General features: G+C 37.1%; 1 protein-coding gene across 1 annotated transcript in view; it reads right to left on the minus strand.

Moving 5' to 3' along the window:
• gnai2a (guanine nucleotide binding protein (G protein), alpha inhibiting activity polypeptide 2a) overlaps nucleotides 1-17,165 on the minus strand; it is an 80,453-nt gene that overhangs the window by 7,230 nt on the left and 56,058 nt on the right. Inside the window, exons 3-5 of the mRNA XM_007254555.4 lie at nucleotides 14,686-14,827; nucleotides 8,019-8,179; nucleotides 1,556-1,684 (exon numbers count right to left, since the gene is read on the minus strand). Of these exons, the coding sequence (XP_007254617.2) occupies nucleotides 1,556-1,684; nucleotides 8,019-8,179; nucleotides 14,686-14,827 (432 nt within the window). The remainder of the gene's footprint in view (nucleotides 1-1,555; nucleotides 1,685-8,018; nucleotides 8,180-14,685; nucleotides 14,828-17,165) is intronic.

Genomic DNA, 17,165 nt, shown 5'->3' on the forward strand with positions numbered 1-17,165 from the left:
TTGTCCTCTCTTCCCACCTTCCTTTTTTCCTATACCATTATTTTTCTCATTCTTTCTCGCTTCTCATCTTCCTGTTTTTCCTATCTCAACCATCACTTATCTTCTTCTTTTCCTTCATCTTACTTTTTTCCCCCTCTACCTTTTTCACTCTCCCTTGACCTCTCTACTGTTTTATCTTCAAACTTCTCTCGCTCCCTACATTTATCTCTTACCTCACTCTCCCTTACTCTCTCCCTTTCTATACCTTTCACGCTTCCTCACTCACTCTGCCTCTTCTATCTTTCTCTCCTCCCTCCATCGTTCTCATTTGAAACAAGACTCCAATAAACACTAAAAAATGGATTCACGAAACACTGACTGCATCAGCATTTCTTTGGAAGATTTTTTTTTTTATTCCTAAGAAATGTTTTCCCCTTTGAGACACACTCATTTTCACACACCCCTCCCTGCCCTTACCCACACATTCCTACACACACAAACGCACATTTTCAATTCAGGAATGCAAGAAGTTAGCGATAGCCTTTAGCTTTCTGATGGACATGCGTCACTGCGTTTGATCTGAGCAGCAGGGTCTCTGCTCTGACGCTTCCTCTGTAGATCATCATTACACAGAACGCTGCTGAGGCCTTTAAACACTTATTATAACTCCTCTACTATCAGTGAAACACACTCACACACACACCTGAGTCATAATGACACCAATCTTCCCAGCCAAACTCTCTGAACCAACACTTCAAATTCATGACTCATTTCCGCCATATTCCCATCCTCCAAACTCGGAGTCTACAGCTCCAGACATGCCACACGCTGTGGAAGCACACACTGCAACCTGTGCCCGTGTATGATTTTCTGTCTGCATGTGAAAAAAGTCTTTTTGCTATGAATTTTGCTATTTATAGGTTTATGTTTAAGTAAAATGAACATTGTTGTTTTATTCTATAAACTACAGACATTTCTCCCAAATGTCATTTAGAGCATTTATTCGCAGAAAATGAGAAACGCCTGAAATAACAAAAGATGCAGAGCTTTCAGACCTCAAATAACGCAAAGAAAACAAGTTCATATTCATAAAGTTTTAAGAGTTCAGAAATCAATATTTGTTGGAATAACCCTGTTATTGCATCTTGGCATCATGTTCTCCTCCACCAGTTTTACACACTGCTTTTTGATAACTTAATGCCACTCCTGGTGCAAACATTCATCCTTCCTCTTGATTACATTCCAGAGGTTTTCAATTTGGTAAAATCAGAGAAACTCAATTTTTAAGTGGTCTCTTATTTTTTTTTCCCAGAGCTGTATAATAAACTCAGTTTATTTGGTTTATATTTAGCATTAATAACTGCTATTAAACTTATATGCATGGTCTGTAATTATGTTACTGTAATTGCAGTTTGGATATTTTGTGTGTGGTTTGAACTGAGTTAACATATTAAAACTAAACATTCTTCTCTATGGGGTCTAATTAACTCAAAGTGTGTTACAGTAAATGGAGCATTGTAAGTGCTTTAAAAGTGCAGACACACTTCATTATGGCTAGCATAATTTTCCCACTTACTTGAAGTGGAGATCTTTGAAGGTGAAGTGCGTCTCTACGATGCCTGTGGTCTTCACACGGGTCCTCAGCACATCAGGCTGGGACGGGATGTAGTTAGACATGGCTATCCTGTCCAGGTCGTTCAGGTAGCTGAAAACACAGACAAACAAACACACGGTTAATGTAGAACAGTTTGAAGACCAGCAAAGCTCTTCCACAAATACTGGAGACAATACTGCATTACTTACATCAAGTATGTAACTTATTAGTAGGGGTGGGACAATATATTGATATTGTGATATATTGTATTGTTTTAATTGTATTGTATTGATTGACTTTGTGCCAAATATGGATATTTTTTATTGAAATATAGGTGATTCCACTCCACAAGACTCTTCCCCCAAATCAGACCTACTAGTAGGGGTGGGCGATATGGCTCTAAAATAATATCACGATATTTCAGGGTATTTTTGCGATAACAATATACTTGGCGATATAGGAAAACTAAAATAATTAAGTCATTTCAGGAATATAGTATAATGGCATAACAGTATAATCAGAATGTGGCAAAATAAATAACATAGCATAAAATAATATAATGCAGCAAATAATAATGCAGAATATTTAGTGCATGCATATAAACTGCAAACTAAAACAATTATACAATAAATACACCTAAAGCTTCACAGTAAATAATAGACTACTTTTAAGACAGAACAGCCCTATTATCACGATATGGATTTTTAATATCTTGATATTTCTGTCACGATATATTGTATATGATATAATATTGCCCACCCCTACCTACTAGTTACTGCTTTATTATTCCACATGGTGGCGCTACAATAAAATGAATAGGGTAAACCTGTGGTAAAGAATATTGGCTGTGAAATTCTGTGAAACTAAATCCATAATTTAGGAGTATTTTATTCTTCTCAGTAACACAGATGCTGTGAAGTATCGTAGATAATTTCTACCTATATATATATAATATCCTTATTGTAGACAATGTATTGTGATTCAGTAAACTTGGTGGTATCAAACACCCCTAAACTGTGGGAAAATTACCATAGCACACAGCCTCATGTGAATGACTGCCTTTATAAAATGGAAACAGTAAAAATCAATCAAATTGTACTGTCACATACACAGTCACGCACAATACAACTAGCAGTGAAGTGCTCTGATAACTATCCAATCAAATAAAACATGATGGAAGATAAGATAAAGTTTAAAATGTGTAGCATAAGAACATATACAGAAATACACCAGTGTTTAATTACCAATTAGTAACCGCAAACTGTTTATTCATTTTATAAAACAGGCTGCAGTTTCCAAGTGGAATATTTTAAAAACATAATTCCGTGTGTGTGTGTGTGTGTGTGTGTGTTGCCACGAGTTGCTAATAATAGCTCTAAATAAGGCTTAACAATTAATCTTAGCAATTCACAAACAAATTTAAGAATGATGTAACTTTATGTAAGTCCCTGCACCCACACTGGATTGCCAGTTAAAAACTGAACCACTGATTTTCATCCATTTTCCCTATTATTCAACACAAAATGTATAATTAATACAAAACTACAACTATATATTTGTAGTATTAAAAAAAGTATCACATATAAAGCCAAAGAAAGGGGTACATAATTAATCTTCCATATGTTAGTCTAGAGGCATGGCAAACTGGCAGCGCAAACATAATTTTCCTAAGATAAAATCCACCAATTGCATTTTCTTTGAGAACAATGCACTTTTGAATGCATTACTTCTACTACAACCACCACTATCATGGTAGTGGTGTATAAGGTGTTTGTGCTGTGTTAGCATTAGTGGAGCAGACACAGCAGTGCTGCTAGAGTTTTTAAACACCTTAGTGTCACTGTGGTGCTAAAAATCCACACATCTAGCCAACAGTGTTGTCCTGAGGGCAGCGTCCTGTGACCAATGATGAAAAATTACAGAATGATCAACACGAAACAGCCAGCAACGGATTGAGAGCTTTTGTCTTTGACTACTTTATCTACACGGTGGAGCAGTTAGGTAGTGAGCTAGCTTCTTGTTAAAAGGTACTTGAGTTATGAACAGGTAGAGATACTAGATACTAGGGCTGCATGATATTGGAAAAAAATTACACTGCAAATGTTCTTTTTCGATAATATATATCGCAATATTAAACAATGCAAGTCCCAGGACATCACCAGCCCCGCCCCCACCCGCACGCCGAGCACTCAAAACCCAAGGAAAACAGCAAAACAACATGAATCTGCCCTTTAATCAGGCTTTTAAATGGCTTTTTAAAAGGTAAATAAGAGCATTTTTTTCTGGGATTAAAAGCGTGAATTCAGCTGTAACTGTGCCAGACTGAGGTACACAGCTTTCGACACGTGCCCAACCATGTGGATGGAAGCCATGCGGTTACCTCGTGTTTACCCCACTGCTTCTCAGGCAGCAGCAGCCTGTCACTTACACAGACACAGAGGCAGTGCTGTTTACTTACTTCTTGTGTCAAGAATGAAAACATTGCAACATGACGTGTTTGATTAAATCAAGTGATATTGCACGTCCTGCAAGTGACTATTGTGCATGCGCACATCACGATGACGATGCTTAAACGATGTATTGTGCATGATGTGCTTTTAGCACATTGGCATCAGCCCAGTCTGAAGCAGGCCTGTTCCACCACTCTGGAGGACAGACAGTGGAGTTAGTCATACACTCAGAGCTTGGCCAGAGATGGAACGGAGCTGGATTGAACTGCAAATCTGCGATAAACAATCCCTCTCCTGCTGAGCTGTGCGTGTGCATGCATACACACACATTCTCGGAGTAATTAAATGGTTCTAAGAGCCCTTGATTTTATGGAAATGGTTGCTTGTTCACTGACGCGTGTGTGTGTGTGTGTATGTACTAAATGAGAGCAAGTGTGTTGTTTGAGCCATAATGAGTCTTCAAGGCTCTCCAAACTAAGACATGACTAAATACTGACAAATATATCACAGCTTTTCTCTATTAAAGAAAATTAATGATAAAAATGGTTAATATTACTGTCCTCCCCCTAGAACACTAGTGCTGTCTCTCCCTACCTCTCCTCTGTCATTTTGATGGACCAACAGACAGACAGAGATATAGACAGGATAGTTAAGACAGATAGATAAAAAGAAAGATCAGACAGATTGACAGACAGAGAGTGATACAGATCTATAGGCCAACAGACAAAGATATGCACACAAAACTATACAGTAGATCAGTGTAGCAATACTACAGTTCCATTGTGCCTCTTTTGTAATTTTTTATACTAATGAGAAACGAGGAGAGATATAGAGCAGAAGAATAGATCCGTACATAAAATCTGCTAATAGAAAGCAAAAAAATAAAAATAATAAAAAGACAGGAGAAGAGAATAAAGACCTCAACAGTGATCTATTTTCTATACAGACTCTCTCCATTGCTTGTGGAGCAATGCAGTAGGGGTGTGTTGTGATGTCATGCTTAGCCTTATGTAAGTGAAAGATGCTGAGTGTGGGGGGATTAAGGTAAAGAAGTGAATACATTAACCACACAGCACACACTCCTCCTCCACTGCCTACAGCAGCAGCACCAGCCAGCGGCAACACAAACCATTTTATATACATTCAAACTTGAGAAAGACCTCCCTTCTCTATATATATTTTTGTTTTATTTATTTATTTATTTTTGTCTATATCATCGCTGTCCTATGAAAAACGCATCTCCATTTTTGTCGATTTTTAGTTCACGACATAATTTGAACAGACAAACTGTCCCTTACACTGTGCCAAACTTTCTTGATAAATGGACCAATAGAAACTCCTCAAAGTGACTGGAAATAAACTCTTTTTACATTGAACTCCATTGAAAGTTTACAAAGTTTTTTATTTCTCCTGTAAAGTTGCTGTTTTGGAGATAAGTGTTTTTCATTGGACAGCGACGATATACAGTGCAACAATGACTACTAACAATTTGTCCAAATGTTTCCAGACACTACTTCAAAATGGATAAACATGAGTTTCCATACAATGCACTGCAGAAACACACAGATGGAGCTAAATAAGGACAAAGTAAGGAAGTTTTTCCCATGCCTTACTGGGGGTTCTGTGCTGTATGTTCAATGTCTTGTCTGATTCTTTATCTTGCTACCACTATTCTTTAGAGCTGCTTTAGGACATCACTTGTAAAATTGGCATATAAACAAATCTTATGTGATAAACATGAGACATTTAACCATGAGTATTAATAAAAACTGTAAAACCAAATGCACACACAAGTGCACACACACACACACACACACGGAGGGACGAGGGTGTGGAGGGAGGCGCAGTGCAGTTGCAGCCACTGTGAAACCACACACCTCCACCCTGAAAAACCACAACTCTCTCTCTCTCTCTCTCTCTCTCTCTCTCTAATGCTCTTTATTTCTCTCTCTACCAAAGCCCCATTTAAACACATTGTAATCAGCAACAGGAGAGGTCACAATGTTGGACCCACAAGGGCCATCCCAAAAAACTTCAACAAAAAGCAATTAAAATCCTTGCAAACTGCGAACAGTCAAAGTTAGAGGCCTGTATTAAGCGTAGTCTTGGACTACACTGCATTTGGAATTGAGTTATTTATTTATTTTTTTACTGAAAGAAAACCATATTCTACACTAGTTCTAATCTCTGTCTGAAATCAATCCATCTAGAAATATGGAAAATATACTTCTTTTAGTCTCCAACTCAAACCTTACTCTCTATATATATTCTTCTATATTATATATATATTCCCCTTTATCATGATCTCTTGCTTTAAACCTCTCTCAGCTTGTTTCCATCTCTTCAGGTCATTCTCTGCATACCATTAATCATCCTCTAATGTTCTTTCCATTAATCAATTCCTCCCTGCATAAGCGAGTAAAAAATGAAGCTTTAACAGTCACAGAGGCAACACAAACAAATGATTGTGTTTACACATACATTACATTTAATAGATGAGAAAGCATTTGGTGTAAACACTCTTTCTCTCTCTCTTTCTCTCTCTCACACACAGTGAGTAAGTAAATGCTTTTAATCACCGTGTTTAATTTTAAGAGAAATGCGAATTGCTAGGGCAGTGGAGGAAGAGGAACCTGCTCTGGAGCTAAATTAGGCCACAGGAGAGTTCCTGGGAGCTTTAGAGAAGCTGTGGGCTGGAGGATGGAGAAGCAGGCTGAGAGTAAGTGCTGCCGGTTACCCTTAATGCTCACTCACACAGTCACACCCGCCTGAGCCATTACCATCCTATATGCACACTTACCGCCAATCTACCTGCCTCCTGTTTTAGACCGAGGACACACACCTTCCTAATGAGGCCTGTAAAGACAACTAAGCTTGCAGTACAGCTGCATATATGTACTTTTAGGCAAAGGCTAATCTGCTAGTTCAGGAAAAGTCAGTCCAACAATCATGCCGAATGGTGCTTGACGTTACACTGGAGCTACAGGGCCCATATGAAATTCAGTTAAAATTTTTATTTGAACTGTTACAAACTCGATTTGACATGGTTTTCTCACGACAGTTAGTTAACTGTGGTTTATGGCCACAGAACTGTTTGGTGGGAGGGCTTAATGACGTAGGCATCCACTGATTGGCTAGCCGGGCCAAGCTATCGGTCATGTGGGATGAGGCCTAGGCCTGTCACAATAAATACACTATCGACTTCTCGTTCAATAAATAAAAATTGTGATATCGTCCATTGTGTTTGCACTTACAAAATGCACCTACATATATTGTGACTGTGGGCATGGCTGCAGTGACCCGGTAGTGCGGAAGCACAGAGAGGCACAGACACAGGGAGTGAATTTACTCAAAACGTATCTTATTAGGAAAAAAACATACTAACAGCCTGGTGATGCTCTAGTTGCTTAACTTTAGTGCCTTAGGTTCATGTTGCCTTTATACCAGTTCAACGTGTGCCAGCTGGGACAGACCGGGGCTGCATGTCATGGTGTGGGGCGCAGTTCCCCTGCCTTTGCACTATGCAAAATTAGGTGCAGAAACAGGAATGGAAAGTTAATTGTCTTTAAAAGGGTTAATTCCTTTGTTATGATATTCTGTTGTTTTATTAGTGCCAAATTAGTGGTCAAAAATGCCAACAATATCGTTTATTGCAATAATTTCTGAGAAAAAATATAGTTCGCAAAAAATTGTTATTGTGACAGGCCTAATAAGGCCCTTAACCAGAGTCCTAACATTGCAATAGTGATGCAATGGGATATGTTCGTGGTGAGAGATGATGAGAGATGATGCTAATAGCCAGTGTGCTAAAGTTGCAATAGTGATGTTACTTTTACAAGACACCATGCATCTCCTTGTCCCTATTTAGCAACACAGCAAATAGAAAAAATAGAAATTGTATCTCCAGCTCAACTTTATGGACCACTGCCCTTAAAGCTGGGTCACAGAGCTCTGTGCATACATGCATGTGTGCATGTGTGTGTGTGTGTACTCACTATGCAGCTGAGTCGTTGAGCTGGTACTCTCTGGAGCGGGTGAAACAGCTCTGGACGCCTGCATCGGACCACAGCCTGGTGATGGCGCTGGACAGATCCTCGGGCAGGGCACCCTGTTCCTCCGCAGCTGCAGCCAGGGCAAAGAGCTGTCTCGCATCATCCTGCAGGAAACAGAAACACACAGATACAGAATATTATACGCTTTACACACATATTTACAGATAGACTCATCATCAAAGAAATAGTTGCATCCAAATGCAAGTGTCAGATTGAATTGCTATTTGGAAAGAAATTAAAGTTACCAGTAACAATAATTGATACACAATCTATACTTATATGATATTTACTGAGCTACACAGACAGAAGTAGTACTTAACATGCCAGATATCTCTCAGCATAGAGTTGTAGAGGATCCTAATGGTATATAATGGCTATAATAGCAAGACTAATGGCATTAAACACATTTTCAATTAGGAATATCTCTGCCAATGTGGCTGACTTCAGTGCAAGCTCTTTATACTGCAGTAGTATGTGGACCAGCATTGTCTTTTTGGAATAAGGGACAGGAATGTGAATTTAAAATGTAAGGGCCTCATTAATGCAATATTGGACTGTCAAAGTGTCTGTAATGAAGACCAAAAGTGATGTGGCATAGTTCAATGAATTATTAATTTTTAGACCTGGTGGTTGATTCCTTCTGGGTGCAGCCATTTTTTAAACTACCTTTAGTGTATACATATTTAATAGTAATTGAATAGTTGAAGTAGACTATATACTAGTAATACGTCTAATTATTTAAGTACTAAGACATCCAACAATGTGCCTTTAAAATGTGTGTCCTGATTGAGCTGCTACACATCTGAATTCACCTTTAAAACTTCGCCAATATATCCATAAAAGCCTCTTCAAAGTCTGAGTGCCTGGGACTGTTTTTGCTCTGGGATTCATTGTTTATATTAAGTAAGACTCTACAGCTCCTTCAAGCCTTTCTGTTTTCCGCAATGACATCACCCACAGCCAAGAAGCACATGTTCCTTCTTTCTCTGCAACCTTCTTACAGCAGGTCTTCCTGTTTGATAACTTAACTGTGTATTTGAATAAAGAACATATAGCTTAATAAAAAAAAAAACATTTATTTCTCACTAATTAAACATGCTGTTTTTATTCCTACTGTGCTTTAAGCACTGATATATATCTTAAATGATCTCTGCTCGGATTGGCTGTTTCATATCGTCTCTCATTCAAAAAGCAGTCTGTGCTGAAACAGTAAACCCTGCTGCTCCTCTACTGAACCCTTTCGCAAATACACACAACAGTCGGACCATTATCCAGGATCAATTAATTCATTCAGGCTGTAAATGTGGCTCCCTGAGGGAACAAATGATGAGAGAGAGAGAGAGAGAAAATGAGAGAAAGGGTGTGAGAGAAAAGTTGTGACACATAGTGACTGTGTGCAAGTGTGTGTACTGTGCTGTTTAAAAATGATGCATATCTCATGCATATAGATGTAGTTAAGTGGGTTAAACTCTGAAACTTCACTGCAGATTAGATATGCTAGGTCAGCATTACCACACACACACACACACACACACACACACACACACTTAGTTAACGGCTGTCTCACAACCAAAAGAAGTTCTCAGGGTTATGATTCATATAAGGATCCCATTCTACTGTAAGGTGCTGATATTAGCCTGATACTCTAGTTGCAATAATAATAGTTAAAAATCAATATAAATCAGGGTTCATACACCTTTTACAAGGTAAAATTCAAGCACTTTTCAAGACCCATTTTGAATTTTGTCCAGCATAGTTAACCCTATTTAGTTGATTAAGCAGTTACTGTAATATGTCAAATTCAGGATGAGAGCATTTATACATACATACACTCAAAATTATTGATTTGTTTTTTGTCACACTGCAAGGTAGGGTATTATGTTTACGTAAACACAACCAGAATTGTGTTTGGTAATAGAAAAAGGAAAGAAACTAAAGCGTTTTTTATTTTACACTCTGCAATTTTTCGTTAAGCATTTTTTTTGTCAGTTATTTATTGTAAAGTAAATGTAGTTACAATTTCAAGCATTTTTAAGCATTTTCTCTAAAATTCCAGCACTTTCCCGGCCTGGAAAACAGAATATTAAAATTCAAGCATTTTCCAGGATTTCAAGCACCCATACGAACCCTGACAAATACAAATGATAATAATATTGATAATACGTAGAAAAGTATCTTTAAATGCAGAATGTTTGCACATTAGATTGGGAGGAACAAGGGGTGATAAAACAACAAACAGATGAGAGTGTGTTAGTATAGCTGTGGATTAGAGCCTGGAGAACTGCTATAAAGAACTGCATAGTTTAGTGCCTGTTGTGCAAATTAAACTCTAGCACTTTGGCATGAACAAAAATGAAAGAGATTGAATGGAATGAATTGATAAGGGATACAAAAAATGACATATAAAGGAGTGCACCAGAGCTTGGGGACCTGGACTGAGGGAGTAAATGCAGTTTGATGGCTGCCGGGAAAAAGAAACTCGATGGCTTTTGGTGAGTAAATGTAGGAAATGAAGAAGGGAGTCAGAATGGTTATTAGTGTATTAGACCCTTGTTACCTGCACTGTGGGGGCATAAAAAAACAGAAACTCTTTGATTTGAGAGTATGCAATAATGAATGCAAGTAAACAGGAGGAATAAAGGTTGAAAATAGTCACAAACAGATGAGTGTGGGTGAGTAAGGTTATGGATTAGAGCTTGGGGATCCACCCCTGAACGAAAACATGCAGTTTTAGGTTTGCTAGTGACGAAAACTTAGAGTTAATGGGAATAGTAAGGAATGAAAAGAATACCACATATGAATGAGTGCAGGTCAAAATTACAGTAAATTAGTTATTTTTCAAAATTCAGTGTATAGTAGCCAAGCAGAGGTACAGTAGAACGTAGGGGTGTGACGAGACACGATATTGGGTTCACAAGACAAGAACAAGACAAGATTTTAATAATATATATTCTATTTAACTCAAACTGCAGGTAAATTATTTTATATTTTGTTAGTAATCAATTTGTAATGAATGTCGATTCTTGAATTTTTACTCTAATTACACAGTCAAATGAGAATGTTTGGGCACCCCTATTAATCTTAATCATTTTTAGTTCTAAATATTTGGGTGTTTGCAACAGCCATTTTTGAAATGAGGTTTATGCCAAGTCAAGGACAATCCACAGACCACCTCCAAAGAGCTGCAGCATCATCTTGCTGCAGATGGTGTCACTGTGCATCGGTCAACAATACAGCGCACTTTACAAGGAGAAGCTGTATGGGAGAGTGATGCGAAAGAAGCCATTTCTGCAAGCCACAAACAGAGTCGCCTGAGGTATGCAAAAGTACACCTCAGTTATGCAAAAGCACACCTCAGGCGACTCTGTTTGTTAATCATGTGCAGTAAAACACAGAAAAGTATGCAAGTACTACAACCAGTTTTACCAACAGCTTCTCTCCTGTATGATCTCACATGTGCCCTTCAACCCCCTTGAGGGTTCTTTACAGATTTGGCAACCTGACCAAATCTTAATAACTCACGAGACACATTTAGCACCTGACGTGAAATATCGTGACATTTTAATCTCTCACAATATTATAGATTAATAATGGGTGCATGCATCCAACAGCTTAATGCAAGCTTAAACCACACTAACGCCAAACTATTTATATGTGGAATGATGTGAAACTACACTATAAATACTAAATTTCAACAGAATGCAGTACATACATTGTGGTAAGGGAAGTGGAGGCACTCAGCAGCACCAACTAATATGACGTAAAGGTTTAAAAAAAGGCTGTGGGTTGTGTGAGCAATTCGTAGGTTTCTTATAAACAGTGTCCTCTTGTATGCTTTCTTAACATACAGATATACAGATACTGACTGAAATGAAGGAGGACAAGCAATCCGACATGTTAAGGGACAGATTAACGGAAATAAAAAGAGGGAAAGCACAAGTAAGATATAGAGAAATAAGAGATGTAGAAAAAAGAAAAATGTAGACTTTGGGGGGAAACAAGAGTGCAACAGTCTCTGAGTTTCATTAAGAATCAAATAAAGAGAGAGACAGAGAGAGAGAGAACGAGACAGAGAGAGAGTGAGCAAGACAGACGTCTCAGTCGGTGAGTCTGCGGGCACTGAGATCCATTAGCGTTCTGTAATTGCACTGTTAACGAGGGAGATCTGCTTGTTAATCTGTCTTCTACAGGTCTATTACTGAAACATCACCATAATCAAACATCCAGCCATTTATCTGGACCACTGACTGAGGCGCTCACAATCCAACACACACACACAGTCACGCACGTACGTACGCACACACACAAATAAAACCATGTTCACGCAGCAGGTAAGGAGGAAACAGGAAAAAAATTCCCATCAGATACTTTTTTAATCAGTTTTTAAAGCATTTTGTAAATACATTTGTTCATCCAGTTCACCCATTGAAGTTTCAACTGCTTTTTGAATGTGATTTAATAAAGAACAGCCAATCAGAACATAGACTGCTTGCATAACACACAATTAAATGATTAACCTATTTAGTTTTTTTTTTTTTTTTTACATTCTGTATTAAAAGACATTAATATTAATAATAATTTAAGCTTTTTTTAACAAAATAATTTGTGTTCATTACAATTATTTAAAATTAACCTCTATTCTAATATACAGGATGGGGGTGGGAGATATGGCCCTAAAATAATATCACAATATTTCAGGGTATTTTTCCATATAACAATATTCTTGACGGTATGACTATACATAACCTTTTTAGTTTTCAAATTAATTTTAAGAATACATGGCTGCAACAAAATTAATATTAAACTTTATTTAGTGATATTTTTGCTTATAATATGATGATAGACACACCCCTAAATAAGCTTTTTTTTTTTTTTTTTTACCAGATTTGTAACAGAAGTCAATGTTTAGCATGTCATGATAGTAATAATGCACTTCATATATCCAGGATTGAAGTTACATTAATGATACTGGACAGATTATCTGTCTCTAGTAGATATATAATGGGAAATAAGAACAGTATGTATTTTCCTTCTGCTATAAACAGCAAAAAAGTTGTACCCTGATGATCCACATGGAGCTAAAATAGTAGCACAATATTTCAGGGTATTTTTGCAATAACAATATAAAAAATGTTGGGGATACAATTGCGTACGATAGGATATGGCATGAGATACTTAGACGCTGTATGTCTTTTTCCCTTTCCCTCACCCACTATATTAACATTATTATTAAAAGCACCAGCTGTCAAATTTATTAGCGCTGTATCTGATTTATGATGATTTGTTAGCTTTTTTTTTTTTACCTGTAAAATTTTACAAATATCTTTATTCTGTTCATAATTTTGTTCTCATTACTAAACAGACTGTAAATACACAAACCCAGGTGTTCCACAGTCTGTTCTACCTGCTCTTTCTCCCTGTGTCTTCTTCTCTGTGTCAGTGTGAGGTGTGTGTGTGGTCGTTTTTTGCTTGCAGTTATTTTCATTCTCTGATTCGATTTGTAACAAACAGGATTAGCACATGAACAACACAGAGCTTTCATCACTTCCACTCTCCGTCTTAATCACAAGTGAATGGACTAGTTCAGAGGCGCTGTGTGTGTGTGTGTGTGTGTGTGTGTCCCTCAGGGATCATCCAAGGCCACTGGACACAAAATATAATCTGTGCACAAAGTCAAGCTGCGTTATATGGGAGTGATGACAGCACTGCCAATAATACTGTGTAATACTGCAATGGTAATAATTCTACACAAACCTGTCACAGTACATAGTTTAGCTTTTATTAGGAATCTCTATTCACATCAGGCTTTCTAAAATATTCTAGAAATTCTGAGAAGCATCCACAGAGCAGTGCCTTCTGTTAAAAACTGGTAAAAACCTAGAGAAAACACTTCAGAACTGTATTTGCTAAAAAAAAAAAAAAAAAACTAGAAAGCATTAACATTTAAACAGTTCTTTTTTTATATATATATTCTATTTCTATAATGTAGTTTTATATTTGCAGTGATTCATGCCCCAGAGTTACTTATTATTGTTAATACTATTATTATTATTATTATTATTATAGTTCGGTAGCTTTATAAGGGCAAACTTAAGATTTATATTTATACTGAGACTAAATTACACACAGCTGCACTCTATTAACTCAGAGACTTCAGTTACTTCTGAAGGCAATTGACTGCACTGGATTTTATTTAGGGGGTTCAGAGAATACTTTTGCACATCACACTTTTCAGATTTTTATTTGTTTAAAGGTTTTTAATCTATGTATGATTTTCGTTCCACTTCACAATTATGTGCTATTTTGTGTTGGTCTATCACTTACAATCTCAATAACAATACATTTAAGTTTGTGGTTGTAAGGTGACAAAGATGTGAAAAAGTTCAAGGGGTAAGAATACTTGTCACTGTAAGCCACTGTAATTATAGTTCAGAAAATATATTTATTACAAAAATCTTGAAATATTACAAAAATCCGAAAAATATCATATATACTTCCAACAAATATGTATTTACATGTACTATAATAAACTATATAATGAACTATAATCTTATCATTTTAGCCTAATCCTAACCATTTTTGTAAAATAATTTTGTGTGTGTGTACATACAGCTCTGGCAGGATCCTCATAGTCGATCTTGAGGTTGCTCATGGCTTTGATGATGGCCATGATGGACTGGATGGTGTTGCTGAAGACAACAGCTCTGTACTGCCTACACTCATCTTCTGAATAACCATCTTCATGAATAATCCTGGAGAAAGAGGGGGGTAGAGAGGGGGGGGTAAGAAGGGCATTAACACATTATGGATCTGCAATTGCTTTAATCTTCCCCCCCATTGTGCGTTTCTTGTGTCCGCTGATGAAGAACAGCTCTCTCTCATGCGCTGTAACACTAAAGCGCTGTGCTGGACTATTCAGCCGTGAGGGTTATGTAACACTGCTTTGTTTTGGACCAGCTCCAGAGAGAGAGAGGAGAGAAAAAAAGAAGCGAGAGACACGGTGCTGAAAAAGGGGAAGTGAAAGCTCTGCTGAAGAAATGAGGAGAAAACACAGAGTGCTAAAAAGAAGGAAAGACAAAAAGAAGAAGTTTGGTTACGAGCTGTTACGCATACAGGACTGTGCAGAGGGTTTAGGTATCACAGCACATTATTATAAAACATATCCCTCATTAATAAGAGAGTTCATACTGTACTCTATACTGTAAACTCCAGATTTTAGTAAAAAAGATGCAAATAATAATAATTTGAATGAATTAAGGTTAGGGTTTGTTTCCTGATTTGCCCTGTATATCTGTTGAATATGAAACTGGGAGGGGGAGCGTGGAAGAGAGCAGGCAGTGGGAGCCACAAATTTAAATAAAATAATATATAAAAAAGGGTTACATAAAAAACTTAATATCTGCTCTCAGTTTACTAGTTATTACTAGGCTAGGATAGGATAGTAATGTTAGCTGATGTAGCTAATCTAGCCAATCTAACCATAGCATTTTGTTTGTTTGCCAAAAGTTTGTCTTTTTCTGTCTTTCTCAAATTTCACATGTACAAAATAGGTAAAAGTATTAACAGAATATCACTACTAAGGTAAATGTATGATTAGAATAGCACTGCCGAGGTAAATTTATGATTAGAATAGCACTACTGAAGTAATTCTATGACTAGAATAGCACTGCTGAAGTAAATGCATTGCGCTTTGTTGGTATATGCTGGGATGCTAAAACTGTTCAAAATGTTAAAGCGTTTAATAAAAATATGAATTAACTGCTTTTACTAATTGCAATTTCTTTTCTACATTTAGGCTATGTGTTTTATTCACTGGTGAAAAAAGTGGCAAAATGAACAAAAACCTGAAAAAAAAAACAAAAAACTAAAAAGCATTTACTATTTGGTCAAATGTCTAATTTTGTTCAGTTTCGGGAAAATATTTTAATTTTACTGTACACCTACATGACACTTTTCGACTGGAATTTTTGTTTTTAATCTTTGTAGAACCATGTAGAGTTACACAAACACAATCTGCAATTTAAACAGGCATCATAGTGTTTGTATTTGGTGTGGGAGAAGAATTTCAGCAACTGTGTTTTATTAAAAATCATAAAAATCATAGAAAGTGCCCTGAATGGAAAGCTTAGCCTCAACAAGTCAATACGTGCAAGGTATTTCAGCAGGATGTAATTGATCATTGGTGATGTTCACTCATAAAATTTTAGGGCTTTGTCTCTTTTAAGAAGAAAAATGTGTATGTGTCAAATTTAATACATAGCATTTTGTTATTACTGAAAAAAAAATAAAAATGACATAATTTATCACAGTAGTGATAACATGCTTGTAGTGCCTATCCCCTGATAATAAACACTTCAAACAGCACTAAAACATCATGTGACATAATATATGACTACTACTGACATCTCCATACATAATAAAAGCTGATGAAATGGCTTTAAAAGAATGAGAAACTCAGTGAGGTCTCTCTGTTCGAGACAGAAAAGAAACAAAAGACTCTTCTAAACTCTGGAAGTTCAGAAGTGTTGAGGTGTTGATGCCTGAAGGTGGATGTCAGTGTCTGTGAAGAGGATCATCAGTGTGCTGGCTGTAAAGGCCATTATCTGTGGAGTGGTGAGCAGCAGGGTGCTGAGACTGAGTGGGAGTGTGTGTGTGTGTGTGTGTGTGTGTGTACTGCTGGTGTGTGTAACTCACTCCACCCAAACTTATACAGGTCATATAAGACAAGTCAAATATAATATACTTCTTACACAGAATCAGAGCAGAAGTGATATTAGTGATGTGTACTTGTGTTCTGTGAGCACACACTGAAACGCCAAAATTCATGGGATAGCAGTATGTCAACTGATAATGAAGTATTACCTCGAAGGATGACCTGATAACACTTATACCTGTATAAATTAGGAGGTGTTATCTTGTGAGTGAGGCAGAACACTGGCTCATGGCAAGGCAGCATTAATTATAGGAGTTATAGGAGCTTCATGGGACACTATACTTGGCCCATTCCATGATTTTTGGACAATATATTGTTCTAGAAATAACTGCAGTATACAACACTGTCGTCATTTTAGGAACAGTACATGCCACTAA

Source organism: Astyanax mexicanus, chromosome 24, assembly GCF_023375975.1.
Source record: "Astyanax mexicanus isolate ESR-SI-001 chromosome 24, AstMex3_surface, whole genome shotgun sequence".
NCBI classification, from domain to species: domain Eukaryota; kingdom Metazoa; phylum Chordata; class Actinopteri; order Characiformes; family Acestrorhamphidae; genus Astyanax; species Astyanax mexicanus.